The 27734-nt window shown below is 52.6% G+C and overlaps 1 protein-coding gene across 1 annotated transcript; it reads right to left on the reverse strand.

Annotated features, from left to right (window-relative positions):
- Positions 1–4093: 4093 nt before the first annotated feature.
- Positions 4094–14187, reverse strand: ACER1 (alkaline ceramidase 1). Its single transcript, XM_074808837.1, has 6 exons — positions 14095–14187; positions 7583–7697; positions 7072–7210; positions 5793–5930; positions 5078–5215; positions 4094–4262 (listed from the first exon to the last, which is right to left on the reverse strand). The coding sequence occupies exons 1-6, from the start codon at positions 14185–14187 to the stop codon at positions 4094–4096; spliced, it is 792 nt and encodes a 263-aa protein (XP_074664938.1).
- Positions 14188–27734: the final 13547 nt, after the last annotated feature.

The raw sequence follows: 27734 nt of genomic DNA on the forward strand, positions 1-27734 counted from the left end.
TTTTTGTCCAGTGGTTTATTTGGCTGCGCTTCTCCTTCCTGAGAAGCAACTTCTGCCCACATCTCCTCTATGATCACTGATCAAAACTGGCTCCGATTATGTGTGCAGCCACCGTGTGAGCTAATACAGAAAGACATAGGCAGGGGACCTCAGGACCCTGGCTGCTGCACACACTGTGACAGAGTATTCGCTGAAATATGACTTTCAGCTAATCAGGACCTGATAGCTTTCATCTGTCCAGAACAGCCATCAATATCTGGAAAATGCTGGCATTTGTTTATGTCTCTATGGCTAATTTTGTCTTGTATATTGTGGATAGCAAGGATGTAGGTAAAATGGTGACAAAAACCCGAACCATCTTTCATAGCAGTTGTGAGGTGGGTGTAACAGAATTGTCAGCCTCCAAGTTGGAAATCCTGTGTCAAACCTCAAAAGTAGCACTTTGGGTTGAAAGGACAAGACTTCTAGAGGTAATAATTCCTGGAGCTTATCTCCTTCCTTCCTGGGTTTCTTAGCCCTTTGTGTTCATAGTTTCAAACTTTTGACTTCAGACCTCGGAGATTAAAACTGAAAAAAAATCAAAGCTGAGTCAATGTTGTTTTAACATGACTCCAGCAGAGGGTTCTTTAAATCAATCGTAAAGATTTCCAGTCTGGCAATAAAATCCCAGGACCTAGCGACATCCATTCCATGTTTCAAAACTATTATCTTCTTTCTCTTTGAGACAGTTAACAAATAAAGATCTTTTGCAAAAGGCATAAGAGACACTCCAGTGAAGCAGTTTCTTCTCCTGGCATTGTTAAGAGCAGGGACTGGGTTATTATTAATTACTTTTGCATTATTTATGCAGGTCCATGAATGTGCAATGTCTTTTACAGATAAATCACTCTGCCTTGAAAAGTTTCCAGTCTGCGAGCCAAATCCTGCAGTGTAAATCTATAACAGCAGGAGGCAATTTGGTGCAGCAGAACAGGTAAGCGTTAATCCTTGATGCTGCAGGACTGGTGCGTTATCAACATTATTATTTCATTTGTGTGGCAATTGCACCAAATAGACTCAACCGATGCCGTTGTTTCACAACCTCTTTAATCTGGCATCAGTTGAAAGAAGCAGCCTCTATCCTCTTCCTCATTCCTGCTCCTTCTCTTGCCTCTTTTCTTGTGGTTTAGGCAGCCATATGGGGAGTGAAATCAGGGAAATGATCCGGGTTAAGGCTCATCTGGCAAAAATAAGGAAAGGTTTAATTTTGACCAGTCCTAACTCAGATCCCCGGGTGCACGGGTTTGCAGCTCTTCCTGCCCTGCCTGTTTTCCTGCGCTGCTCCGCTGAGCGAGTTGGCTGGTTACACCCCGAGAGGCTCTCACACGGCCGAGGGTCCCGCTGCGGGAGGTACTGTCAGAACTCCCCACGGCCTGGAGGGGTCGAGAAGGGGCCGCTTTCACCCTCTGAGGGCTCCCAGCTTTACCCGTTCAGCAGGACCCCTTTCAGCTCCGGGCAGAAATGCCCTGACTCATCCCTTTGACAGCCCTGCTCCTTTTCACGGGGTGTTTGTCAGCTCTGCGGTGCAGGCTGCGCCCCACAAGCCGGAGCTGTGGCTCCCTGGCAGGAAGGACTGAGCAGCCCCAGCAGCTCAGGGACCTTTTGGAGGTGCAGCCCCAGCCTCGGATAACCCTGCGCAGCCCCGGGGACGCCCCGACCCCAGTCACAGGCTGGTGTCAGGGCTGCTTCGCTTTCTCAGGCTACAGCCCCGCTTGGAGCAGGAGGCCCTGCCTCGGGCACTGCAGTCCTTTTAAAGCTGCTTTGTGGGTTTCTTTTCTTTTCTCTCTTTCTTTTTTTTTTTTTTTTTTTTCCCCCCAGGTTCCCAGGGCTGGGGATTCAGCTTCTGGCTTCATCCAGAAATCCCTGAGGGTTTCAGATCCCCACGAGGCCTCTCAATGTCTTGATCTGCTTGAATAGGCATTTTTAACGCGGCCCCGGCTGTCATCGGGGCCTGTTACAGTCACTCAACTGCAGCAACATTGTTCTCAAGGCAGCAGCGCCCGGGACACCTCCCTTATTACCATACTGCACGGGGGATTTTGCCGCTGGATTTCTCTGCCGAGCATCACACCGGCTCCTCGGCCGAAAGCGGCCAATTAGCCCTCCTCGCCCACGCCCCGGCCTCCATCCCTTCATGGCTCTCTCAGCATCTCCAGCCCGCAGGGCTGCTGGCGCCTGTCCATCTCCGGAGGTGCTGTCGGAGGTGAAGGTGACCCCCTTTTCCTGTGCCAGGCTCCCTGGCAACGCGGCCTTTCTTTGCGAGCGGCCTCCTCCACCCCCTGACGAGGAGAGGGGCTGTGAAAGCCCCGCTGCACTTTTGAACTTGCTGCCGGCGCGTTCAGTGGCTGCGCGGGGCAGTGCCGACAGAGGGGCCGAGCCCAGCGGGGACCCGGTGCAATTGCCCAGAAGTTATTAATAGGCTGTAGAAGAATGTGATGGGCTGGGGAAAGGGTGAGGCGGGGGGAGAGCAAGAGGGAGTGAAGCGGGGAGGGTCAGCGAAAGGGAGATGGGGTGATGAGGGGAGAGGCACGAGTGATGGCATGCACGAGAGACAAAGGGGCAAACAGAAGAGGAGATGGGCACCTGCATGGGCAGGCGAGGCCATACAAAAGCCGGAGCTCCGAGACCCCTTGTTCTGCACCTTGTGCAGGTGTCTCATCGGTGGCTGTGCTGGCGGAGAGGTGTCTGATGGTGGTGCTGGGGGATGGAGAGGGCAGGGGGACCAGGCCTGGGGGTTCAGTGCTTGCGCACCGCATCCCTTTCCCAAGATGAAATATCGCTCGGGGTTCATGAGCCAAATTTGCCATCTAGTGGCTCTGGGGACCATTGCAGAGGGATCCACGAGGCAGCAGCGGCCACGGGAGGGTCACGGCACAGGAGCTGGGTGGCACACTGTGCAGCACCTCCTGCCTCGGGGGTTAAGCCCAGAGTGCTTCTGCTTTCGCTTTACTCACAGGGGCCCAAAAAGCCTGTGGCCCCTGGAGTGACATTACCTTGTTGTGGCTGCCTTACAGGGAGCCAACCTCAGCCACGCTGCCAGCCTCTTGGTGCTCTCCAGTCCCCGCGGGTTGTGCGAGGACCCAGACCCACGACGTGGTTCAGCTCATCACTGTAATGCAGCAAGGCTCAGAGAAGAGGAGCGTGTCCCGTGGCCACGAGAGCAACTTCTTCGCTGTTACGCTGCAGGGAGAACCTGGAAAGCATCGCTTTCTACCCACGGCACAGCAGTGGTCTTTCTCTGAGGCTTTACATCTTCTCTTTATTCTTGCAAAGGTACCAACGTGTTTATCTAATGTATTGGTTCCTTACCTCACTCTCTGCCACCAGCCAGCCCTTTCAGCAAGCAGAGGAGTCTCCAAGTTACACACTGGAGACTGTCAGAGCTGGGGAGGAACAAGGGCCACTGGGCATTGAAGAAGGGGTAGAGCCTGGGGTAGAGCACCCCAGGACCTGGGCCAGCAGAGCCTCTTTTGGGCTGTCACCCAGGAGGATTTCTCTAAAAATCTAGCTTTTAGAGAAGCTTTGGCCACCCTGTCTGTGGGAGTGACTGGCAGGTAACGGGGGACATGGTGTAGTCAGGGGAAAGAAAGGGGCTCAGTGCAAGTCCGTGTCCATAGCTTTAATGCACAGCTCTCGTGAGCAAGACCACATACATCAATAAATAAAATTAATAATAATTAGAGCAGCCCCAACAAGCCCAGCTGCCACCAGTTTGGCTTCTGTGTTCTCCGCTGTGCTCTTGTCAGCAAGGGGTGCCGCCGCTTGACTAATGCAGAAGACACAGAAGCAGCACTGTCTCCTTCCCCTTCCCAGTGGGGATCTGCTGGAGGAGGAGACCTTCGCTTCCCCGGGCGCCAGTCTGGGCAGAGTCTTCCAGGGCACCTCCACCCTGCTTCATGCCCGGCACCACAAGGCCTCAGCTGCTCCCTGCCCCATCCGCTAGCCACACTGCCCTTGTGTGAGGAACGGGCGCGCAGCTGAGGCTTTCCCCGTACGGACACACACGTGTGCATCACGCACCCCGTGCCCAAGGGATGCCTGAGGGCAACTGGCTCTAGCACTGCTTGTGGGGCTCCTCCAGGGCAACATAAGGCACCACAACAGGCCAAGAGTCGCTGGGCCAATATTCCAACTTTGGCTTAAACGATGGCATCTCATAGCTGACATCGAAGTAGATGACCAGTGGGCAGCAGTAGAGGAGGGACATGGCTATCAGCACATGCCTGGCAAGGAAACCAAAAAGACATGTGTTGGACAGTGGTAACTCCATCTGCTTCTCCTGCACCTCATAGCGGTGTGCAGCTGGCGTTGTCACCGTGAGGCTAGAGCCCAGGGGTACGGCACAGCAGGCAAAGGTCCCGGTCTTGTGATGCACGAGGGTGGCCGGGAGCGTGTGCCCTGCAGGGTTTGTGCCTATGGGGAAATCCTAGAAGAGCTCTGTGAGCTGGGGCAATTCCTTGTGCAGAGGGGATGGGGTGATATAGGGGACTTAAGCCCCAAACCAAACCACTCATTCCACCTTGCCTGGCCTAGCCCAGCAGTGCTGGGTATCTGTCCCAGTCATCCCAGTGATCTGTGAGGATGAATCTGAGAACACACGCTGTGTGCAGCGCTTACAGCCACGCTTGGCCAGGCACTGAGATGTCTTGCCCAAGCAAATCCCCGTCTTTCAGTTTGGCTATTAAAATGACTCCAAGAACACTGCACTTCGTGCAGCTTCCCGGGAGTAGATGCAGCCCTTTGAAAGCAAGCTGCTTACCTGGAGGGACTTTTAGAACAATTTCACTTGCAAAACACTGTTTGGCTGGTGTGGAGGAGGTAAGGGATATTAAACAGTGATTAGAACCAAATCCTTGGGCTGGGAGCAGGGTGAGGGGCAGCCTCAATAGCGACAGGGGAAAAGGGGAGAGGGTTGGGCAGAGATGCGGCTGCTCCCTGGTTGAGTATCTCATCCCTGTTGCCATTTCTCCTTATCTGTGGCCCTTCAGCCCCTGAAATGTTTGGGCTGGGGTTCCTGCCTCCACGCTGGAGCCCTTACCAGAAGCTGTGGAAGTAGGGGAAGTTGATGGCCTGCCAGAGCCCACAGAGCCACCTGTCGCTTATCCAGCTGCTGATGGCCAGCACCCACCACAGGACCATGACTGCGGCCATCCGGTGAACCCTTTTGTCATTGCACCTGGAAGACACAGTGAGAGAGAGGAAGCGGAGTCGGAAGGAAAGTGGGTTTTAAAGATGGCTGGTTTCTGTCTGCAAATGCTAATGCAACAGGGCAAAACCCAGTGGGTTTCTTCTGGAGAGTATTCATCAGACCACAAGAACTGGAGAAGTGTGGCTCTGTAGAGAGGGTTTCTGACTTTCTGTGGTGAGGATGGTGCTAGGAGATGCCAAGACACTCCTGTCTTTCTCCCCAGATCCTGGTGGGTTCTCCCATCCCCACACTGGTTCCCAAATCCCTCCCAAGGGGAAGAGCTGCAGAGACGGCAGCTGGGTAGGAGATGATACACTCGTCCCATGGGTTGTCCCCATTCTGCGTGGCACCTGGGCCATCTGGCCTTCTTGTACCCACAGTCCTGCCTGTGCCTCTTCCTGGTCCCTCCCAGGCTGCCCCGATTCTTTGCAGAGCTGATAGTCCAACACGTGGCTGATGAAGACTTGGGCTTGATTCGCTGTTGTGCACAGAGTCACCTCCACGTGTGAGCCTGCCAGGAGCATGTAATGGACCTGCAGATAAACCCTCTGAGCCCCCTCCTTACTTTTTCAGCTCGCGCCATGTCAGGTACAGCAGGTGGAAGGCGATGCAGTTGAGCACGTAGGCATTGAAGGCTGGTTTGATGAAGGACATCAAGGTACTGATGACGGTGGTGACACCAGTCAGCCAGTAGAATTGCTTCCTAAAGGGAGTTGGAAGTGAGTATCAGTGCCCCCGGGGTTCACGGTATGGAAGGATAAGGATGGGAGAGGTCCTGCTCATTGCCTGAGAGAGGAAACCCTTCTCCAGCACCTCCAATCTGCACAGGGCTGACCTCAGCCTCTGCAGCAGTCCTGGCAGGAAGGCTGAGATATCTGTTTATATCTGTGTTTTGCCCCAAGCTCCCCTGTTAGGCCATGACTGAGCGGGGAACACAGCCCAGAAGGTAACTTGTGCACTATCGTGGTGATGCCAGACCAGAGAGGGACATCCAGAGGCCAAGGCATCTGGAGCTTTGCACAGGGAAGGGCTGCACAGAGGGAGTCCCAGCAGTGGCGGGCAGGGGCTTGAGCGGAGCAAACATGCAGATGTGGGCTGACTGAACAACAATAGGGCTCAGAGGGGCCTTTCACATGCAAATCCCTTGCCAAGTCCCTTCCCCTCTTCCCCGACCATGTCTCCACAGTGAACTCCTGGTGACCTCCTCTTTGGCATGGGAAGAGCAGACTTGGAGCAGGCCTTTTCAAGACTTGGAACGGGGATGGCTCAGAGGGCTCCAGCAAGCCAGGATGGGACCATCCTTTGAGCAAAGCCCTGCTGGGTTCCTCTTTCCGCTGATCCATGCTCACCCAGCATCCCCATCCTTTCTGCTGAGTTCCTCTAGCCCAGCCAGCCCTCCTGCAAGCAACCTTGGAAATGTGGGCTGTTAACTTGGACCGGTTTGTCCTATGGGAAACCTCATCAGCCTTCAGGGAAAGCTCTTTGTGGATAGCAGGGGATGCTGTAACAGTCTGACAGCATGGGTAATTGAATGTCAGTGCTCAGAAACGTTTAATTTCCTAATTAATTTTGAAATTCTCCATGCAAAGATTCCTCTGCAGCTTTGCAAAGGCAAAGAGCTCCTGTCAACAGGAGTCCAGCACAGCCCTTCCCTGACTCTTCCTCTGTCAGCACGTCCACCACTGAGTGATGGAGGGTCTGGTCCCAAAGCAAACTGCAGTCACCTCAATGCTGACCCCCTGCAGGGGAGCTGGCTGGGGGTTGGGGGGGGCTCTGTGGATCACATGTATCAATGTCAATGTCCCATCCCTCCCCTCAGAGCCTGCAAACCCTCTGAGTCGTACCTGCTCTTGATGCACCTGGGGAAGTAAATCCTTGGGTACCAAAAGGAATATGCCACAGCCAGCGTCCAGAGGATGGAGAGCTCATCCAAGAGTTGTCCCACATAGCTCAGGGTCATGTGAAAGTACGTGGAGAAGATACCTGCAAGGAGCAAGGACAGCTCGTGTCACCAAAGCTTCGTCCTTGCACAAGCCTGTCTGGCCTGGGAAGTTCTTGGGCGCCATTTCTAAAGACACACCGTTCCTGAAGAGCAGGGCATGGACCTTGGCGTTAATGGAGGCCTGAGTGAGTTAGTCCACACAGCACCACGGGGGTTTACTGGGCTGGAAGCTGTGCATCCAGAGCCAGCAGGAACCACGAGCTGCAGGGCTTCAAACAGACATGGCTGTTCACTTTCCCACCCCAGCTTGCCCTTGTGCTTTGGCCACTAAGAACCAACCTCCAGAGGTATCATAAATGAACAGTCAGGTGCTCTGGCAATCTGTCTGGTCTTTTCACAACCTTGGCACCCACCTACACAGAGGAGCAGGCCAGAGACGATGTACATGGGCAAGGCACGCTGCTGACGGTACTGCCGGTTCAGGTAGAGCAGGGCAGGAGAAAGGACAAAGAAGCTCACATTGCTGATCTGAAACACAAGAGGCACATTCAGCTTGTTGCATGATCTTGGGCAAGTCCCGTCCCACCACGTGCCTCAGTATCTCCATGTGTGAAGAGGATACTGATCTCTAGTGGAAAGCATTGTGTGGAAGCAGGTATTACTCTTGGCACAGGGAGAAGGCAGAGGCGTTTCTCGAGAAGCGAGGCTGGAACTGGAAGGACAGCTATTGCTGTGACAGCAGTGGCTGCAGACATCTGGGCTCTCACTGCAGGTACCTCTGGGGCCAGCAAGCCCAGGGTGTGCTGGTGTGGCCCTTCGGGGTGATGGTTTATCTTCAGCTGCCCGGTGTCTTCAAGCAAGCTGCCAAAGCTCTTCTGTTTGCAGCCATCTCCCTCTTCTGTCAACCCAGACCTGCCAGAAACTCCCTGGATGGCTTCTGCCCCTTTTGGCCAGCAGCCACCCCCCTGCGAGGGGCTGGGTGGGTGTGAGGAGCTAGGCCACCACAGCAAGCCAGTCAGGAGTGAGGGTGCAGTGGAGAGCAGCAGGATAAGCTGGATATTAGTAAATGGGAACAGGCAGGATTGAGGTGACATCCTGTAGTGTCATGTGCAAAACCACCTGGCCTGCGGGGGGGAGGTATTCTGGACACTAGTAATTACATGAAGTCATAAACCTCCTTTCAGCATACCTAGCAAATGAATGCAGTGAAATGACTCTGCCCTGATTTCCAGCTCCGCAAAATTGCTGCATTGACAGACTTTGATTTGTCTGGGGAGGAGGGGATGGTACTGGGGCTCAGCCCGTTGCTGCTGCCTGGGCTGGTTGAAGGCGCCAGTGCTTCAGGGAACGGCAGATGCTGATGGGCAAAATGTGGGAGCTGGGGAGGAGCAGCAAGTGCCCAAAGCCTGGCCCTGTCTGCTGGATCAGGCCTGCTCCACCCTGCAGCTACAGGGGAAGGAAGTTTGAAATAATCCCTACCCTCTACAGGTTCTTACCCTGGCTTTTTCACCTGATTTTGTGAACTCAGTAAAGGGATATCACAGGGAAGTACAGCCTCCCCAGGGAAAATCTTTCTTGCTCATGAAAGGTTGGGACTGTGGTGCTACGTTCTACCTGCCAGACAGCTCTCTGGGGTGTTAGAAGAGCAGGGCAGAGCCATCTGCTAAAATGCCATTTGGCACAACACCAGGGGGACTTTTATCTCACCCTGACAATCCTTTTCCTTTCATCTTCCAGCTAGATACTGACCCAGACCCCAGGCCTGGAATCTGACCTCCACAGCTGGAGTCTCACCCCTCAGCAGCCCTTACATGCACCAGGTAAACTGTAAAATCGATGCTTGGCTTGTGATGTCCCGTGGGATCTAAGTTTATGGTAACAGGGCTGCAAATCACAGGGATGTTGTCATATATGTGAAACACACCCTCTCGTATTCCAGAGGGAAACACAATTCACACTTAATGTAAGGTCTCTATTCCCTTTAACACCTGGAGATTAATCTTGAATTTCACCAAGGCTTTCATGAAGCAAGTTGATGCTCCCATTAACAACAATTCTCAGGCCAAGTGGAGTGGTTTTCTATAGGTGCCTAGAGCCAAATCCAGGCATGTTCCCTTTCCAGCTATGAAAAGAGAAGTGCTGGTCCCACTTGCACACTGAGGTCAAACTGTTCGGAAATGATCGAGAAACCAAACGGCGTGTTAAAATAACAACTGTGTTGCAAATGTTTCTTTTCCGGTGAAATGGTTAAAGAGGCTTTTGGAAGACAAGCAGGGATAGCAAGAAGAGAGAAAATGCTTGCAGAAGAGGCAGCGGTATGCAAGTGCCAGCATGCACGTCCAAGTGAGGAAACGCGGGAGTTTGAGATTGCGCATAGAGAGGTCTGAGTCCCTGCTGCAGTGGGCATTGCAACAGTGCCATTAATTACATAACAGCAATGTTATCACTTCATTAATTCAGTGTGAGATGTGCAAGATCAGATATCAGAGGGGAGGGATTATCAGGGGAACCGTGCCATTAGGGTTGAAAAGATGGAGTGATTCCTTACAGAGCAGCCAAACTCAGAGCTTAGGGGAGAGCCACCACACAACTGCATCTGTGGGGACACGGGATCTTCATCACTCATCGGATCCAAGCCCTGAGTTGTAAGTGCTCTCTTATATCTTCCCTCTAGGATGTGGCAAGCTCCATCTGAAACGTGGTTAGGAGGGTTTTGCTTCCAGTACTCCCATTAGGAAGTTTCTCCAGAGTCTCTCCTCACACTGACCCCCCCCAGCATGGCTTCTACTTATACCTACCTGGGCTGTACTGGGCACAAGGCACCAGCTCCCTCTGCCCAGGATGCCAGGGAGATAAGAGAGTGGTGATGGAGCCGAGGTGTGATTTGACCTGTGAGAGTGACTCAGCCCTGTGGTTTTCCACTGTGTGAGCTCACAGCAATGTCCCACTTCCTAACAAGTGTGAGTTATTGCTCCAGGTGCCTAAGCCGAGCCCGCCTGCGTTGGCATTTGCTTCTTTCACTAGGAAAAAAGCAAAACTGGGAGCAGCAACATGGCTCTAATCCTGCTGCATTAGCAGGATCATGGGAAAGGCCCCAGGCAGGGCTTCTGCAACTCAGCACTTTGCAGCCTGAGATGGAGGGAGAGACCTGCAGAGAACCTGTTTGCATCTCCGTCCGCGACAGAGTGAGAAGAAGCCCCTGGTATGGATTGGGACGGGAGATGCTGGTTTGCAGAGCTCTGCCTGGCTCTGTGAGCACGGCAACGGTGCAATAGCAGCCAAGGCGTGTGCTGGTCCTTACTCAAGGCAGGCATTTTCCCCAGTGAAAGGAGATTTCTGCAAGACTCATTGGAGCACTTTCATTCACTTAAAGGCCAGCGAAACAGCTTTAGCTGACAGAAGAGCCCACAGGGCCAAAGACAGAAGTGAATACCTCAGAGGATCTCCAGACCTGCAGAGCAAGTTCCTAATAGCCAGGCCTGTGTAGCAGAAGACGAGGCTGCGTGTCCTGACATCCCAATGTCATACCAGTGCTTTGGGGCAGGAAACAGCTGTTTGTTTAGTGTTTGCAGAGTGCCGGGCAGGGAGCTGCCATACTCCTGCAGGCGACTTTCTGGGCAGACAGGAGAGCGATGCCTCTGCGATGCCGCGGGGTTACTGAGCCCGTGTGAAGGGCTGGGGCACACGCCACGGCTCTGACACGCTCTGAAAGTGAGTGCTTCTCTGGGCGTATCTAGGTAGTTTGCACCTGCAGTTGAGCTTATCTCCACCAATCGATGAAGCATCCGGGAGCTCTGGATATATGGCAGTGTCAGAGCTCCTGCTGCTTTGCCGGAGAGACCGCTGAGGATTTGGGTGTCATTACCAGCATCCTGGATCAGTCATTTCAGGAAAGAGATGAGGGTAGAAAGACAAGTCCCTGACTGATGACCCTCATGTAGCACAATACAGTTCTCCTACAAACAGCCAGAAGACAATAAATTTCTGGGTCACTGAGTCACTATAAATAGTTAGTGCTTTGTGGCTGAACTGCCTCCAATCATGAGCCACCGTGTATTATTAGGTACTTAAAGATACTGTTTACATTCTTTTCTCATACCCTTGGTGCTTATTTCTAATAAAAAGCATCCAACCCAAGCAGACCCGAGAGAGAATGTGGCTGGCACAGAGGAATTCTCAGCAGCACATTGCTGCTGCTGGCACAAAACTACCCTGCTTGAGCCCCGGGCAGTGTTGGGAAGAAGGCAGTGAAGAGGATGCTCCACTAGGAGCTGATTTAGTGCGGGAGGCTTGGGTGGGAGCTGGCTGGATTCCCAGCTACTCTACAGCTCTGGCAAAGTGACACTGAAGTCAATATTGATATAATTATCTCAGGGCAGGCCAGTGAGATAAGGCCCATAAACCTTGCCACAGGGAGGATGCAATCTGAATATGGGGAACAAATGAATGAAGGAGAGGAGATCCAGGCTGTTAGAATCACACCTGAGACAGTGCCCTGAGCCCCAGCTGGATGTGGAACATGCTGCCAGGCAGCAGGGATAGCTAGGGATGGATCTCAGTCTGCTCTGATTTCTGTAGTCCCCCCTTTAGGGCACATCGCAAGGAGCCTGATCCTGTGGGAGAGCCCAGAGTGTGAAGAGGGCTCCCCTGGTGCTGCTGCAAGGGGTGAGGGCCAGGCAGTGCCAGCCAGCGTGTGCAGGCTGATGAAGAGGTGATGCCCACGTCAGTGATGCTCCCACCCGCTTTTGGTTACAAGGTCTGGCCCTGAGCACGGTGCAGCCTTTGGGACTGTTGTCAGATGCTCAGACAGCAGCAGTTTTTAGGAGGGTTTGCTCTTTTGTCTCCCCTTGTTTGGACAGGAGGTCGCATGCCAGCCCTGATGCAGGCAGCTGTCAAGGCAGGTTTAGACCTCTGCTGCTTCCTCTAGACAGGAATCACACCTGAAGACAGAAACTGCAGAGGAGGTTCCCTCTGCCTGCACAGTCACTCGGCTGAGCTCTGTGGGCTGGTAAAAGCGAGCCTGGGGAGAAGGAAATCAGTGCAGGGACCAAAAAATGCTCTTTCTCTGCTGGGAAATATGTGCCTTGTGTTGCCATAGAGAGATGAACAAGGGCTAGTTTAATCGATGGAAAAAATCCTGCAGGGTTAGCTCTGCCCACATCTCTCTGTGTTCCTTGGTATCCCACTAGTTTGCATCTGTGTGGAAACACGCATCGGAGAAGTTTTCATCTCCTGGAAGAAAGCTGTGTCTGAGTCCTACTCAGTGAAAATTCATCCCAACAAAGCCCAGTGCCCTGAAGGTGGTGTAGTATGGAAACACGGGAGATGGCTGTGGCTAGTAGGGACCTCAGTCCAGAACGAGGCACCTGGGTAAGATTTGCAGGAATAGCTACATAACTTAGAAGCCTGTGCCACAAAACAACCTAGGCAGCTAAGAGTTAATGTTTTATGGGAATTAGAGGGCCTAAGATAGTTATGCATCCGGCCACAACAAGTGATGTCTAGCAGTGTGCTGCAGAGAGGTTAGACACACAGGGCTCTTGGAGAGCTCCTGAGAGACTTCTTGGTGTGTTACGGACCCTGAGCCACTTTGACAGTCTGGGTGTAAATGAGGATCCTTGTGAAAACGGGGTCTCACCTCCAAAGACACATTTGACAAATGCTGCCTAGGTACTAATCTAGGAGGCGAGGCAAATTTATCTCCCAGAATGAATTCTGATTAAAAACATAACTTTTAGACTTTCTGTTCTTTGTGGAAATCAGCCCCTCTCCAGTATTGCCAGTGACACTCCAAAACAGAGGCTTCTGGCACCTCCAGCTACATCGGAAATGCTGATATAAGTGATTTTTGTACCTCCTTGCTAGCTCTGCCTCACTGCAGCTCTGAGCCCATCCGACGGGGATGCGGTGCCAGTAAACAGGCAACAGCACAACACATTCAGGTGGTTGCCAGAGGGAAGCAGGATTTGGTCTGGACTGGTGGATCTTTATTTGTTAATTGTCTCAAAGAGAAGTGACTATATATAGACTGAGCATCCCTCCTTTGAGACCCTGGTTGGGCAATTAGAGCTGGGGAGCCGCGGGACTCGGGTGAGGGGATTATTGTTATTATAGGCAATTTATTAAAAGCAGGAAATGCTTTAGAAAAAGAGGAAGAGATATTTCCATGAGAACAAGAACTTCTAGTGTTAGACCGTAATTGCTAAAAGTTGTAAACAAGGCCTTTGGAAGGTTGTAAATCCGCATGCCTCACACCCCTGCTAGCCTGTAATTGCACTGAGGTAGAAGGACACGCTGGCAGAGGCTGGTTATCTACCGAGTCCTCTGCTGAGGATCCTACGGATGCTTCCAGCCACGCTTAAGCCAGGAGGCTGCATTCAAGGAACTGGCACTGGATGGAGCCTGAATTTTATAAAGGATCATAGGAGGTGAAACTGGCTCATGCATCAGCTTTCCTCTGCCTTGAGTTCTGGATTCCCAACCTGCCCAACATGGTTCATGCAAGTGCTGTCTCTCATTTTGCCACTCCTGTACATTTAGCTGGAATATATGAGCCCTGTGTGGGACTTACCCCAGTTGGCAGGAGAGCTGCAGGACTGGTATAACAGGATCTCACAAATCTGGGCTAAGGAGCACTGCCAGAGTTTTCTCACTGGGAACTCATCCCCACACGTGCCAGAAGTACCCCTGACCCCAGCTCGTTTTGTGAGCAACTGGCTGTTGTAAGAAATGACAGTCCCGTGATTTACCTGAAGCTCAGACAATGTTCCCCGTAGCAGCACCCTCCAACACCAGGAAGTTTAAAGGAGTGAGCAGGAGGAGAGAAAACAAGGTTGTCCCATCTCATCTCCCAAAAGCAGCTCCCGGGTGCCTGGAGCCGGCTGCCTTCACGCCCCAGCCTGCCCTGCGATGCGCCCGCACTCACGGTGTTGTAGTACTCCGCGATGACCGTCGAGCGCTCAAAGTTGCCTTCACACCAGTCGACTTCGGCGCTCTGGTAGGAAAATATGCTCGGCATTGCTGGGCCACCTTTGCAAAAAGGGAGAGGAGCGGGTTAGTTTTGCAGGCGGGGAAGGAGTGTGCTGCACAGACGGAGGGAAAGGGGAGAAGAGCACTCTGCCTGCCTGCCCCTCGCACACACGTTGCACCAGCCCGCTCGAGCACAGCATCCTTACCCTGCTACAAAAGACTCATCCTCTTCCCAGCACACATCATATTGCAGAATATTTCCTCTTCTCTCCCCACGATGCAGGAGTGACAAATCACCCTAGGAAATGTTCTGGAACTCTGAGCCTGGGAATGGTCGCCACAGCCCCCCCCCATGACATTAACATCTCTCATCAGGGGTTGGCGCTGCCACGTGATGCTTCCCCGTTTCGGCCCTGTCCTGTCACCCTGTCTTCTCCCTTCTCTTCACTTTCTTTATGACTCAGAGCTTTCTGCCAAGAGGACTTCCCTGTACTCCGTGGGATGTGAGCTACCTTTTGGGAGTGGACAACTCTACAGGGTTTATTGCTCATTTGCTCTGTTCTCCTTGGTCATTTCTCAGCATCTTCCTGAGGGCTGGAGCTCACCTTATGCAAGTTCAGCCCTGGAGCATCGGCACAGACCCTGGGTATTACTGGAGTCCTGGGAGTGCAGAGCAAAGGCACTGGGAGGGGTCTCTTTGCTGGCAGTGATTTCACTTTGTATGCGCTCCCATCCAAACCCGTCCTGGTATCCCAGCGAAAGGTGTCAAAGCTTCACACCTCGAGTGGGCTTTCCACTGCCACATCCCTCAGCCTGACCTCTGGCAGCTGCAAAAGCTTCTGTTACAAGTGGGATTCTAAAAAAAAATCTAACCTTTTGCCTGTTTTTCTTCCTCATGCTAAAGACTTTCCTATCCTCAGTGTGAGCATCATTTCTCAGCCCTCTTTTATTCATTTGAAAAAGTAGAAGTTCTGATCAAGTTTCCTATTTGGCACATTTTGTTTCAAATCTTTGAGACTTTGAAGCTATTTTAGAAGCTGATAGATGGCTGTCAACCTTAGAGGTGTTTGGAAGCACCATCCAAACCCTAGCAGCTGGGTATTTGGTACACAAGAGCCACAGAAATTCCCTGGAGCTGAGCAGCTAAGTCCCTGGATGCAGTGTTGAACTAACCTGTCCGGCTGTGCTTGCCTAGCTCTGCAGAATGAGCAGGTACCGGGGTGACACCAAGCACTTCAGTAGCATCTCTGAGCTCCCAAGGCACTGGTGGAAAACAGAGCTTTCTTTTCTTTGAAAATCTTTTCAGCTTTGGGTCTAGCGCAGGGAAGGGAAGTTTATCTGCAAACCACTCATCAGTTGATCATGTTCTTGCGGAGAAACAGTCAAGTCCCTGTTGACACCGGTGTCAGCTGAGCAACACCGCCGAGTTCAACAGTTAGTGTAGGTGTGCAGTGGTGTGAAGCTACCACAGCTTCCTCTGCTTCTCTTCCCAAGAAGAAGTTCAAAGGGAGAAAACACGGGAGTGTAACACTAATACAAACAAGCTCTTCTGTAACCTCCTGCTCCAACCAGATAAACTGACTTGTGGATAAACCTCCACCATTCTTTTACAATTGCAAGTTAACGATGCCCTCTCTTTAATCCAGGCTGACTGCATCCCCAGAGCAGGTGAGATCACAGCTACAGAAGAAAAATAAAATAGATGGCAGGCAGATTGGTTTGAGGTCTGCCTCTTCGTGATCTTGGGTTTCCATGTGCTCATTCACACCACAGTGACTCTCTCCTGATCCCCGGTGCTATGCATTATGCTTTTACAGCAGTGCAAGTGGTTGCATATGGTAGAAAAAGAATCAGACCCAAGCTGGTAAATCCTTTCTCCTAGCTGAACAGATGTCAGTTGAGAGATGGTGAAGGGATGGAGGAGACACAAGACAGAAGAAGAAGAAGGGAAGAGAAGAATCGAAGCAGCAACCAGAGTGCCCAGGTACTGGCTTGCTGCTCGCTGCTCGCCCAGCCTGGCTTACCTGTGTTCCCTTGAGACAGACCAGCACTGCTTCCACACGGTGAGGCGAAGGGTCGGGAGCTCCAAGGTTTCTAGCAAAGCTGGAGCAGTAACCTGCCCTGCCGCTCTAGCTCTGAAGGAGTGCCCACGGTGTGAGCTCACCGGGAGCAGCCGCCAGGAAATACCCTTGCTCCGTCTCTAGGGAAAGCGTTGGGATGAGACAAGAGCCATGCGCACCCTCCAGGCAACCCTTCCAGTCCCCCAAAGGAAACATATTGGCTGGAGGGTTTATATCTGTGCACCCAAATGGGCAGGGGCAGAGAGGGAGGGCAGAGAAGCGTGAGCTGGAAAGATTGGAAAAGCGGGTAGAAATGCAGTCTGAAATCATCAGTGTGCCCCTAGGCAGGTTACCTGCGCACGCGCACACACCCCAATCCTAACCCTGTTTTTCCCAGGGGAGGGACTGATCCATACAGCCTCCCTTACAGAGCTGCTTAAAGACCAACAAAGCAGTTTCCACCAAAAAACACGCGGCAAGCTGCTGCTGCCTCGTTTTTGAGCCACTTTTCAAATTATCCCCAACTACTGTTTTATTATCAAAAATAATTTTATTATAAAAATAAATCACACTTCTAGTTAGCTAATTTTGTTATTTAGTTAAAGAATTGGCTGAATAGGACACTTTAGGGTGACTGCTTTGCAAGGATTTTCCTCCTGAACCCCATTCAGGATGTCAAGAAAATTGGCAGCAATCAAACTTTTCCCAAAAAGCAACATTTTTTCCTCTACGTAGGGTTGGGAAAAGAAGAAATACATTGCTTTCTTAAACATAAAAGCTTATTGTTTGGACAGCTCTTCCTTTTGGAGCAGAGGAGACACCACGTTCAGCATCACAGGGCAGGGTCAGACCAAGATCCAAGGTGTCCCTGTCCCTGTTCCATGTGCTCCCTGAAGAGCAGGGATCAAACAGCAGCTTCTGCTGCGACACTTCAGCTTTGCCCTGGGGACTGGCTCTTTGGGAAGCTTAGCCATTTATTTTGATACTTCTATGAAAAGAAGTGTACCCGGGAGACCTGAGCTGTGCAACACCTCCTAAAGATGCCTCACAAATCCACATGCATTTTGAAACGAGAGGGTAATTAACCACTGAAGCAGCTTATACTACAACATGGTGGAGCCTCCATTACATGCAGCTCAGTCAAGGCTGGGTGTCTTTCTAGGACAGACAATGCAGCTTGAAGCAGAAGATCAGAGGTGATCCCTGGTGAGCTGCTCTCACCCCGTGGGTGGCCGCACTGCGGCGTACACGCTGAGGAATTCTGGGGGGAATTTGCTTCTTATTCACTTACAACTCCTGAATGGACTGTGCGAGGAGGAGACTGAGTTCTCATGGCGAAAGAAGGTGCCCAGTTCCCCAGGGGATCTCGGTGAGAAGCAAGTGGTGACGCCCATCCCACTGCGAGGGGAGGCAGGTGAGGTACAGTGTCAGCCGGGGAAGGTGGCAGAGGTGGGTTTGAAAATAAGACAGATCATTGCCCAGATATGAGATGCCTGGCCTGTATGAACATCTTTGAAAAGAATGAGCTTTTTCACCCCAAAACCTCTGGCATCCTTGGCATGAGCAAAGCACCCAAGCATCACTGATACATCCTGTGCCACACGGTGAATAAATTACTAGGGAGGATGTCACGAATCTGCATCTTCCCTGATTCATCAATAAGTAGCATTCAGGTCATAAAGAGAGGCTGATTTCCTGGTGAGTCCTCCTGCCCAGCTCCTCCTAATGGTTACATCCTCCTGCCTGTGGTCAGAAGGGCCTGGGATGCTGAGGATGCTGACATGGGAGTGGGCCAGGGAGATGGAGGTGCCCAGGGGTGAAGCTTTCTGGGCCTCATGTGAGAGTTACACAGAGAGATTCCCCTAATCCTCCCTGTATCTGAGACTTCTTTCTCTCAGAGCTTCACCCAAAGTCCTCACCTCCTTGCTAAGACTTGCTGCCTCCTCTTCAGCTTTCTTCTAACAGGTGACATCTCGGCTTGCTCAGATGTGTCTCTTCTGCACCAGGATCTGCCAGGAAACCTCATGGATGAGTTTTGCTCCTCATCCTGTCCCCTTAGCTGTTACATTCTGGCTCCCTGGGACTGAAGCTGTCTTACAAGACCCTACATCCCAGGCAATGTCCCAGGCCTTGTGATGTGGGACATGCTTTAATCTGGAGAGCCTCCTCCCGGCTCCTCTGCCTCTCTGTCACCCCTTGGGCAGGCAGCAGGGTCCGGGGGTGTCGCACAGAGCCAGCTGAAGGCAGGCAGTGGAAGGGGCAGGGGCTTTCACAGGAGCCAAGCCTGCAGCCTCAAGGCCCAGCTGCAAGTCTTCTGCAAGCCTTTTCTAACTGTGTACTCACAGGCTGTGGTGAGGAAGCAGTTCTGCTGCTGCTGCCACCAAAACAGGGAAGTGGGGACTCTGGCACGCAAGTCTGGGGGAATCCAGTTGCTTAACTTGAGGCTGGTCCTACCTGCCTTGTGCACCTTGGATGGACGCTTCTACCTGAGCTGCTGCTGATGAGGGATTTTTTTAAAAAGCCCATTTGGAGAAGCTGTGGCTCAGAGGCACGTGTCTTTTATTGCCTTGTCTGGTGTGGAGCTGTGACTGTGGGCAGAGGGGCAGTAACAAACAGCCAGGGCAGGGAGGATGAGGTGGGAGTGCTGGCATCCCGCATCCCACATCCCTCCTGCTGTTTGCTCAGCAAGCGTGAGTCAGAGCCCTGGGGTGGAAGGAGACGAAATGACTTTGCTCCCTTCTCACAGCAAGGCAGTGGGTGAGTTGGGAAGGGAACCCAGACATTCTGGCTCACCAGTGCCCTGCTGCATCTCTCTGCCTGTGTCCAGGAAGGCCCTGAAGCAGCCTGGGCAGGCTCCGTCCTGCTGCTTTTGGTACATGACTTTAGCTCCAAGGCTGCCATTTCATGCTTCCAGGTATAAAAACACAGGCAGGTGACCTGGGAGCCTTGCTAATGCTGAACAGTTAGATAATCCCCATCATTCATGGCTCCACAGGGCAGGAATCATGTCCTCTGCTTGGTTTGGAAGCTGTTTAGCAAATTGCGGTCTGGAAGAAATAATAACAGCAGCAGGAGACATGCTAAAGCTGGATGTGCTTTACACAGCCAGATGAAAGCATTTGTCTCCATTGCTGCTGCATAGCCTACCGGGAGCAATGTACCCGTTCTTATTCACATCTGCAGAGCTCTAAATGTCTGTGTTTCTCCCCCAGGTAGGGCAGGGGCTCCAGGCAACCAAAAAGCATCAGTAGCAACAGCAAAGACAGATAACACCCCACGCGAGGTGTGGCTTTAAAGATTCAAATGTCTGAAACACCTGCTCTTTACAACATCGTGGCCCCGGTACTTGTGCAAGTCAGCCTCCAGAGGAGCAGACACAAGCTGTGTCAGATCCCAGAGGCTTGGTCTCAGGGTCCAAGAGAAATTCCCCACCAATCCATCATCATTGAGCAATCAGGCAGGCACTCTATTATCCTTACTGCAGGCAGGATGCCATACCAGTTAACCCAATAGTCTTTGCCAATCTGACCACCTCGTGCTTGTTTTGAAATACAGACAGGTTTAAAACAAATGCCTTAATTGCTAATCGTAACAGCAATAACAGTGATAATTAAAGGAAGTTCTCCCAGTGCTGTCATCTGTCACATGCACCTCTCAGTGCAGTTGTGTATACGCTGCAGACTTTGGCTCATGTGACTCAGCAGGAGCTGCTGGATGTGCAGGGGCTAAGCAGAGACTTTTCTCATTCTCCCCTTCTTGTAGATGAAAGTATAAGCTATCTAAATCAGGAGAGAGAAAAATCACCTTATTCTTGGCCGTGCTGTAACAGCACAACCAGGGCTCTCCCACTTAGGTGCGGGCCAGAGACACAGCGAGGGCTGCCCCGAGTCCTGGACGGTTTTGAATGTAGCAGACACAGAGCAGGGAGGCACCTCTTGCCAAACCAAACGCCAGCATCGAGCAACTTTTCACCCTTTCTTACTTCCAGGAATCTCGACTCTCAAGAAAGGAGTGAAAATGGAAGAAGATGAATCACAGAATCGCAGAATCATCTCGGTTGGAAAGGACCTTGAAGATCATCCAGTCCAACCGTTAATCCAGCACTGACAGATTCCAACTCCACCAGATCCCTCAGCGCTGGGTCAACCCGACTCTTAAACACCTCCAGGGATGGGGACTCCACCACCTCCCTGGGCAGCCCATTCCAATGCCCAACAACCCCTTCTGCAAAGAAATATTTCCTAATATCCAGGCTAAACCTTCCCTGGTGCAGCTTGAGGCCATTCCCTCTTGTCCTATCACTCATTACTTGGTTAAAGAGACTCATCCCCCTCTCTGCACCCTCCTGTCAGGGAGTTGTAGAGGGCCATGAGGTCTCCCCTCAGCCTCCTCTTCTCCAGACTAAACCCCCCCAGTTCCCTCAGCCGCTCCCCATCAGACCTGTGCTCCAGACCCTGCACCAGCTCCGTTGCCCTTCTCTGGACACGCTCGAGTCATTCAATGGCCTTTTTGGAGTGAGGGGCAAGAAGAGAAATTAAGAGAAAGTTCCTTTTTGCTTGGGCTGAGCCTGCAGCTTTTCATCACAGCTGGCAGGAGTTTTGCACCCAGGTAGATGTGTTTATCTAACGCTGCAATCCTTTCTGAGAGTGGCGCAAAGCTTTGGCAGGAGAAAGCGATGGTTTGTGCAAGTTCTGCGAGACTTAATTGCGTCTGCAACAGACCCTGGGAACCAGAAACTTTTTCATTCAGGGCTGTCTCTGAGTACTCAAGGGGGAGAGCCCCCAGCCCCTCTTTACTCTGGGTGGAAAGCAGGAGCCGCCGTCTCTGTTTCAGGAAGGGAGAAGCTTCATCTTGGTTCATGGTGAAGGATGGGGTAGAGCCTGGGGAATTAGTGCCTTCGTTAAAACTTTTAATGCCTAAGGAGGCAGACCACAGGTTTGCCTCAGACCCTGTCAGTGGTAGTATTGGTCTGTTGGAGGGAATATAAGAAGGAACACAAGCAGGAAATAATCCTGCCCCATCTTCTGGTGGTCAGTGACTTAATACTTCCTTAGCTGGAGGTCCTGGACCATCACGTTTAACCAGTCAGAACAAACCAATCCTGCATACGTTTATCTCAAGCTTTTAAAGGTTTATTTTCTTAGGTCATATCCTATGGTAGTGAGGTCCAGTTTAATTAGGTGCTGGGTGAAAAAGTACCTCCTTTTGCCCATCTGCTGCCTGGTGGCTGCATTGGGTGCCCTCCAGCTGGGCCACTTCTGGAGTGGGAAATCATGTGTAGCTGTTCCCTGCTCCCGTCCTCCAGGCCCCTTCGCTGCATCTCCCTGCAACCTCCCCGTCCCACCCCAGTCGTTCCCAGTGCTCATCCCTGTGCCTTGTCTAGTTTCCCATCTCTATTCAAAGAAGCACGTCCCATCCCAGATGCTTTGAAACCTCTGTCTGCCTACAGAAATAAAGGGAGACTAATATTTAACACAGTCTCTCTGTGTGTATTATTTTGAAAACAGAAATTGGTGTGAGTGCCTCCTAGGCAGACAAGAGGGGTTCTTCTAACAAGGACATGGTGACGCTTAGAAGCACCACTAGAAAAACCTCTTGGAAGAGCTTGTCACCTGAAATAGCAAAGCCTGAGAAGGGCACAGAAACACCGTCAGCAGCCACAGAGCAGATCCAGCAGGGGTGGAGCAGGGGCCGTGTCCCACTCTCTTCATTCTCAGTTTGGCGCCTGGGCTCTGAGACCACAAGGAAAAATGTCTCCATCCTGCTGCAGCCACCGCCTGGCACAAACCTCCCTCTTATTTCTGAGAGCAGATGAGATCTGCTCATAGCAGAGAGTGTCCCTTGTGATTCAAACTCAAGCCCTGCAGATAACAACCGGTGCTTGTGTCCTCCTGCGAGCTACTTACCAGCCTCTGTCTGAGCGCCCGTGCCCAGGCAGTGGTCTGAGCACAGCTGCCAGCACAATAAAACATGTTCACATCAAGACCACCCCACTATCCTGCAGATCCTGTTCTTGGTGGCCTTAACGCAGAGCTGGAGGCACCCCTGAAGATGGCTCCTGCTCTGTGGTCTGCTCCGCAGGAAGCTTCTGATGCCATTTGATGGGTTTTGCCAGCACTGATCTGTTGGTGGCCCCAGGGACACTGCTGGCAGTCACCAAACATGGGCAACTGAGGGGTCAAACTCTGGGGAGAAGCTGGTTGGGAACGCACCTTCCATTGAACATCCATCCCTTCCCACAGAATCACAGAATCGTCTAGGTTGGAAAAGACCTTGAAGCTCCTCCAGTCCAACCATTGACCCAGCACTGACAGTTCCCAACTACACCAGATCCCTCAGCGCTGGGTCAACCTTACTCTTAAACACCTCCAGGGATGGGGACTCCACCACCTCCCTGGGCAGCCCATTCCGACGCCCAACAACCCCGTCTGGAAAGAAATACTTCCTAATATCCAGTCTAAACCTTCCCTGGTGCAACCTGAGGCCATTCCCTCTTGTCTTATCGTTCATTACTTGGCTCAAGAGACTCATCCCCCCTCTCTGCACCCTCCTTTCAGGGAGTTGCAGAGGGCCAGGAGGTCTCCCCTCAGCCTCCTCTTCTCCAGACTAAACCCCCCCAGTTCCCTCAGCCGCTCCCCATCAGACCTGTGCTCCAGACCCTGCACCAGCTCCGTTGCCCTTCTCTGGACACGCTCAAGTCATTCAATGGCCTTTTTGGAGTGAGGGGCCCAAAACTGAACCCATACATCGAGGGGCGGCCTCACCAGTGCCGAGCACAGGGGCAAGATCCCTTCCCTGTCCCTGCTGGCCACACTATTTCTGATGCAAGCCAGGATACCATTGGCCTTCTTGGCCACCTGGGCACACTGCTGGCTCCTGTTCATTCAGCTATCAATCAACACCCCCAGGTCCCTCTCTGACTGGCACTTCCCACGCCGGCATAGACGTCTTTATTCATTTAATAACTCCCCATTTCTTGACTGTTGTTCACTTTTTTAATTTCCAGCTTTCCCTGGGAACACAGAGGGACTAAAAACTGTCTCTAAATAATAAAACCAACTAGTCCTGAGAGTTTAAGAGTCTGCAGGCAACTCAGAGGTGAATCTGAAGGGCCCAAAATAGCCCCAGGTTGGTGCAATTCTCTTGACTTCCTGCTTGCATCAGGGCTGAGTTTGGCTCCGAAATAGCTCTGAGGTGTAAAATCGTCCCTGCCTGCCTCCGGCCTGACCTGACCACCCTGTCCCATCTCCGAAGGCACGCGAAGCGTGCAAGGGGCCAACACTGTGCTGTCGTGCAGCCGCAGCCGGGGCATGCGAGGCTGCAGCGTGTGCCCGGCGCAGGGCGAAGGAGGGAGCCCGCGGGGCTCTCCCGTGCTTCGGTGCTGGTGCAGAGCGGTTTCCCAAGCTCAGCTGCACCCCAAGCAGCACCCACCTGTGAGGGTTTCTGCCCACACCCTTTGCAGGGAAGGTGAGAGGGTTGCACAACAGTCAGTGATGGAGGAGGAGGCTGTTCTGGGAACGCAGCCTCCAGGCTAGGTCCTTGCCGATCTCCCCAGCGCAGCCCTGTCAAGACTGGGAAACTGGAATGGGAACTGGGGAGCGATCCCACCCACAGCACGCCTCTCCTGGTGGCACCCATGGGACTATTTCCCAAAGAGCAGAGTTTCCCAAATCCTATTTTCATGCCCTGAAATCTCACCGCAGCCTGTGAGCAGAGCACAGCGGCCCCCTCATGCTCTGGCATCGCGGAGGTGATGAGGAGGAACTCCAGTTCATCCAGGGATGCTCTAATTGTGATGTTACTCCTGCAAATAACCAGAATATTAGCACAAACTTTGCAAATTATGGGCAAGTGCAGCTCTGACTGAGCAGCGGTGTGATAACAAACTGAGAAATCCTGATTTTTCCTGCCTGTTTGCAGAAATTCTCCAAAATAGGTGGAGGCGCAGGATTTTTAAGCCTGTAAGCAGGAACTTTTGCAGCATCAGAGCTGGGAGGTAGCGAGGTGTGTAAGCCCAGACCAGAGAAGGGTAAGACCTCAGGGTTCACCCATCGATGCCCACGCTGCATGGAAAGGTCATGAGCTGGCTGAGACCTGAGGCAGTTGAAGCATAATCTGGGTGGCAGGAAAATGATGCAGAGATGCCATGAGTCTTGGTGATATTCTGAAGGAGGAGGCAGATATTGTTTCAGCTGTGTATATTTGAGATACGAAGCAAAGAGGGGTGGCATTTGAGAACCCTGCACACAGAGTTTGTGCCTGTTTGCTTCACGTGTTGTCCTTCTGGACTGAAGTGTCCGCTGCAGCTCTTGGGGGGGATGCGGGGTGTTTCATGGGGTTCCCTGGAGGTGTCCATCCCAGCAGACACAGCATTGCTTAACCCTAACATCAGGGGTGCATCCTGGGGCCTGAGGCACCTGAAGTCCGTTTCCCACCTGTCACATGCTTTTTGTAAGTTCCTTGGGACAGGTTTTCTCTGTGGTAGTTCCTTGGGACAGGTTTTCTCTGTGGTAGTTCCTTGGGACAGGTTTTCTGTGTGGTCTCTCTGGGTGTTGACTCCTGCACAAGGGATCCAAAATCCTGCGGTAGTGCAAAGCAGTAACAGCCGTGATGGTAGTTCCTGGCGCTGTTACTGCTTGGTCCAGCCGAGCTGGGAGACACTGCAGAGCTGGTAAAAACAGTCATTATCCACCATCCTCCTTCTTTTTTTATCAAATATTGCAAAGAGCCTGGGGGGTGCTGGGGCAGCTTGGAGGTGGTAACTACTCGTGGGGGTGAGGTGGGGACAGTGCCCGCCTGGCCAAAGGCAGCCCCGTCTCCCCAGATCCCACCCCAGGTACATCCCCTCTGCCTCACTCTCTCCCTGGGGCTGCAGCTGGACCCACCCCCACCCCGTGTTTCCAAGGCACTGACTGCGATGGAAGTGATGCTGAGTGTATTTACTGGGAGAAGCTGGTCCAAAGGGCACTGGCTCTCTACAGGGTGATGGTGGATAAATACCTTCCCCGCTACACAGCTCAGCTTCCCTGTCGGAAAGTTCAAATAGCGATCTGCGAGGTGCCTCCAGATCTGCTCTCAGATAGGAGCTGAGTGTTGTTATATGGTTACGCTGCATAAAAATGCCAGTATCCGCAGCTAATTACTGCAGGGCAAAGCTAACTACTGCAGAGCAGAGAGAACAAGCCACCCTGGGCTGAGGAGCCCCTGGACTGGCATAATGAGCCCCATATTCAGAGAGTCCGAAGGAACCTGCCTGCCCCTTGGGTGTTTCAAACCAGGTACAGACTGGCATGAGGGACAGGACACGATGGGCAAATTCCAGGGAGATTGGTTGGAGTTTTTTTTTCGATTCCTGGCTGGCTGATAAAATATTAAGGTGCAAACTACACGGCTTGCGAGGCCCTTGCTGCGCAGAAAGCTCAAAGGAGACAGGCTGATATCCCCGACGCACTGTTAAGAGAATCACCAATAAAGGAAAAACACTGCAAATATGAGAGAATCATGACTTTATCTTACACTGGGGGAATACTGTGCGTAAACTGGAGTGCCAGCCCCATACCTCTCTCTTTGCTTGGGTACTAATCCTGGCTCTCTCTCTGGTACTAATCCTGCACCCTCTCAGAAAGGCAGAGGTGAACGCAGGCACATCTCTTTCTGGAAGTGGTTCCTTTTCCCTGCTGCCTCTCGGGAGCCCCCAGACAATAACTCCTGTTTCTGGCACTTCTGCCAGGTGCCTGGAGGGAGGCTGTGCCATCCAAACCCTTTGGGCGCCTCTGTCTTGCCCCAAAATATGAAATATGAAATGCTGCCTGGCGGTCGTGCATCCCCTGGACAAGGGTTGCGGAGCCCAGGCGGGAGGCGCCAGCTCTGGCTTTACTCCAGGTCAGCACCGCTTTGCCCGGAGGCACCTCGCGGACTCCAGCCACGCTCAAGCTCTTCTTCTGCAGAGGTGTTTGCTCCTGCCCCCGCTTCCCCCGCTCCGGATCCTCCCCAGGACCCGTCAGGGCCGGGCTCCAGGCTCCAAGGGGCCCTGGCCGGGCCGCCGGGGCCCCGCTCCCCGCATGGCCGGGGGGATGCTTCCCTCTGCCGGCACCGGGGCCGCTCTGCAGCGGGGACAGCCGCCGGGGCCCGGGAAGCGGGGAGACGGGAGGTCCCCGGGAGCCCAGCACACCAGGCCCTGCAGGTTTTAGATCCCCGATTTCCACCAGCGAAACAAACAAGCCAAATTCATGGGAATTTCTTCTAAAGGCTACCGAGGGCTGTGTTAACCTTATTTGCCTGGTGTTTGGGGGGTTGTTGGGGTGCGTGTGGGCACTGGGGTTTTTTTGGTCTCCCAGGTTGATGCCTTATTGGCTTGTAAATCTTCAGTGAAATTGCCTGATCACATCTTCCAGCTACGGGAGCCCACCAGACATCCAGTTGAGAAGTGGTGGCTGCCCCCTCCTTGGAAATGTTCAAGGCCAGGTTGGACGGGACTTTGGGCAACCTGGGCTAGTGGAAGGTGTCCCTGCCCCTGGCAGGGGGGTCGGAACTAGATGATCTTTAAGATCCCTTCCAACGCAAACCAGGCTATGATTCTATGATCCCCAAACCTCCCCGAAGGTCTCTGGAGCAAGTCACCGTGGTGGAACAGCTCAGCCGTGCAGGGACCAGCTCTCGCCGGGGGCTTGCGCAGCTCCTGGCTCCCGCCAGAGAAGCTGCTGCAGCTGATTTGGTGACCCCCATCGCAGTCCTGCAGCCAGATCCCAGTATGTCCCAGCAGGATCCCAGCAGGATCTACAGCCACCAGGACATCTGGGGCAATCTTGGCCCTGTTTTGAGGACAAGAAAGTTCAGCCTGGTGAGAAGGTCCTTGCGGCACAGACAGCAGTAATGGCCCGTTTATGCAGGATTCACTTTCAGAAGGCACTGGGCTAGGAATGAAGTAGTTAAAGCAGTGCAAAACACAAGCAGATAATATTGTGTTGTATAATAGACAGATAATATATTATTCCGAGCATCTGTGCTCCAGCTTGCGTGAAAAGCTCCAGACCTGAATTTCAATCCATGTCAGCATTTACAGTCCAGCCTTCCAGTCGCTGTCACTTGCACAGTAAATTACCAGCTTCACGTTAATCTGCCCAAACATAGAAAATCTAGATCAGTTTAAATGCATCTACCAGACATCAAATACCAGACGCAGCTTTAAAATCAATTCGGTTATATCAGAGCAGGGGTTTGTATTTTAAGACAAACATAAAGCTCAGCTCTCGGGGGAGCGCAGCCCACAGGAGGGGAGATAAAGCCACCCTGGGACGGGCGGGGATGGGGGGGGAGCATTGTTTTCTACAAAGAACAGGAAACGAGCCTCAAAGAGTACATGAAAGAGACCTTAAAACAAATGCAGATCAGCAAGGGGGGACCTCTCCGCTCATCTCCCAGCTGCTCTGCCCAGGGGCAGCCTGCTGAAGCTGCTGCTGTAGCCGGTGGGGGGCTCGGAGGGGTAGATCCGGGGACCCCTCGGGTGCCGGGACCTGCTCTTCCCTCCCGGATAGGT

Source organism: Strix aluco, chromosome 29, assembly GCF_031877795.1.
Source record: "Strix aluco isolate bStrAlu1 chromosome 29, bStrAlu1.hap1, whole genome shotgun sequence".
Lineage (NCBI taxonomy): Eukaryota > Metazoa > Chordata > Aves > Strigiformes > Strigidae > Strix > Strix aluco.

Bases quoted from the DNA above. Each gene is read 5' to 3' on its own strand.
- ACER1 (XM_074808837.1), bottom strand. From the start codon at position 14,187: ATGCCGAGCATATTTTCCTACCAGAGCGCCGAAGTCGACTGGTGTGAA. The intron at 7,698-14,094 runs GTGAGTGCGGGC...CTTGTGTTTCAG, and splicing joins TCGCGGAGTACTACAACACC to ATCAGCAATGTGAGCTTCTT. The intron at 7,211-7,582 runs GTGGGTGCCAAG...TGCTCCTTGCAG, and splicing joins TGGCCTGCTCCTCTGTGTAG to GTATCTTCTCCACGTACTTT.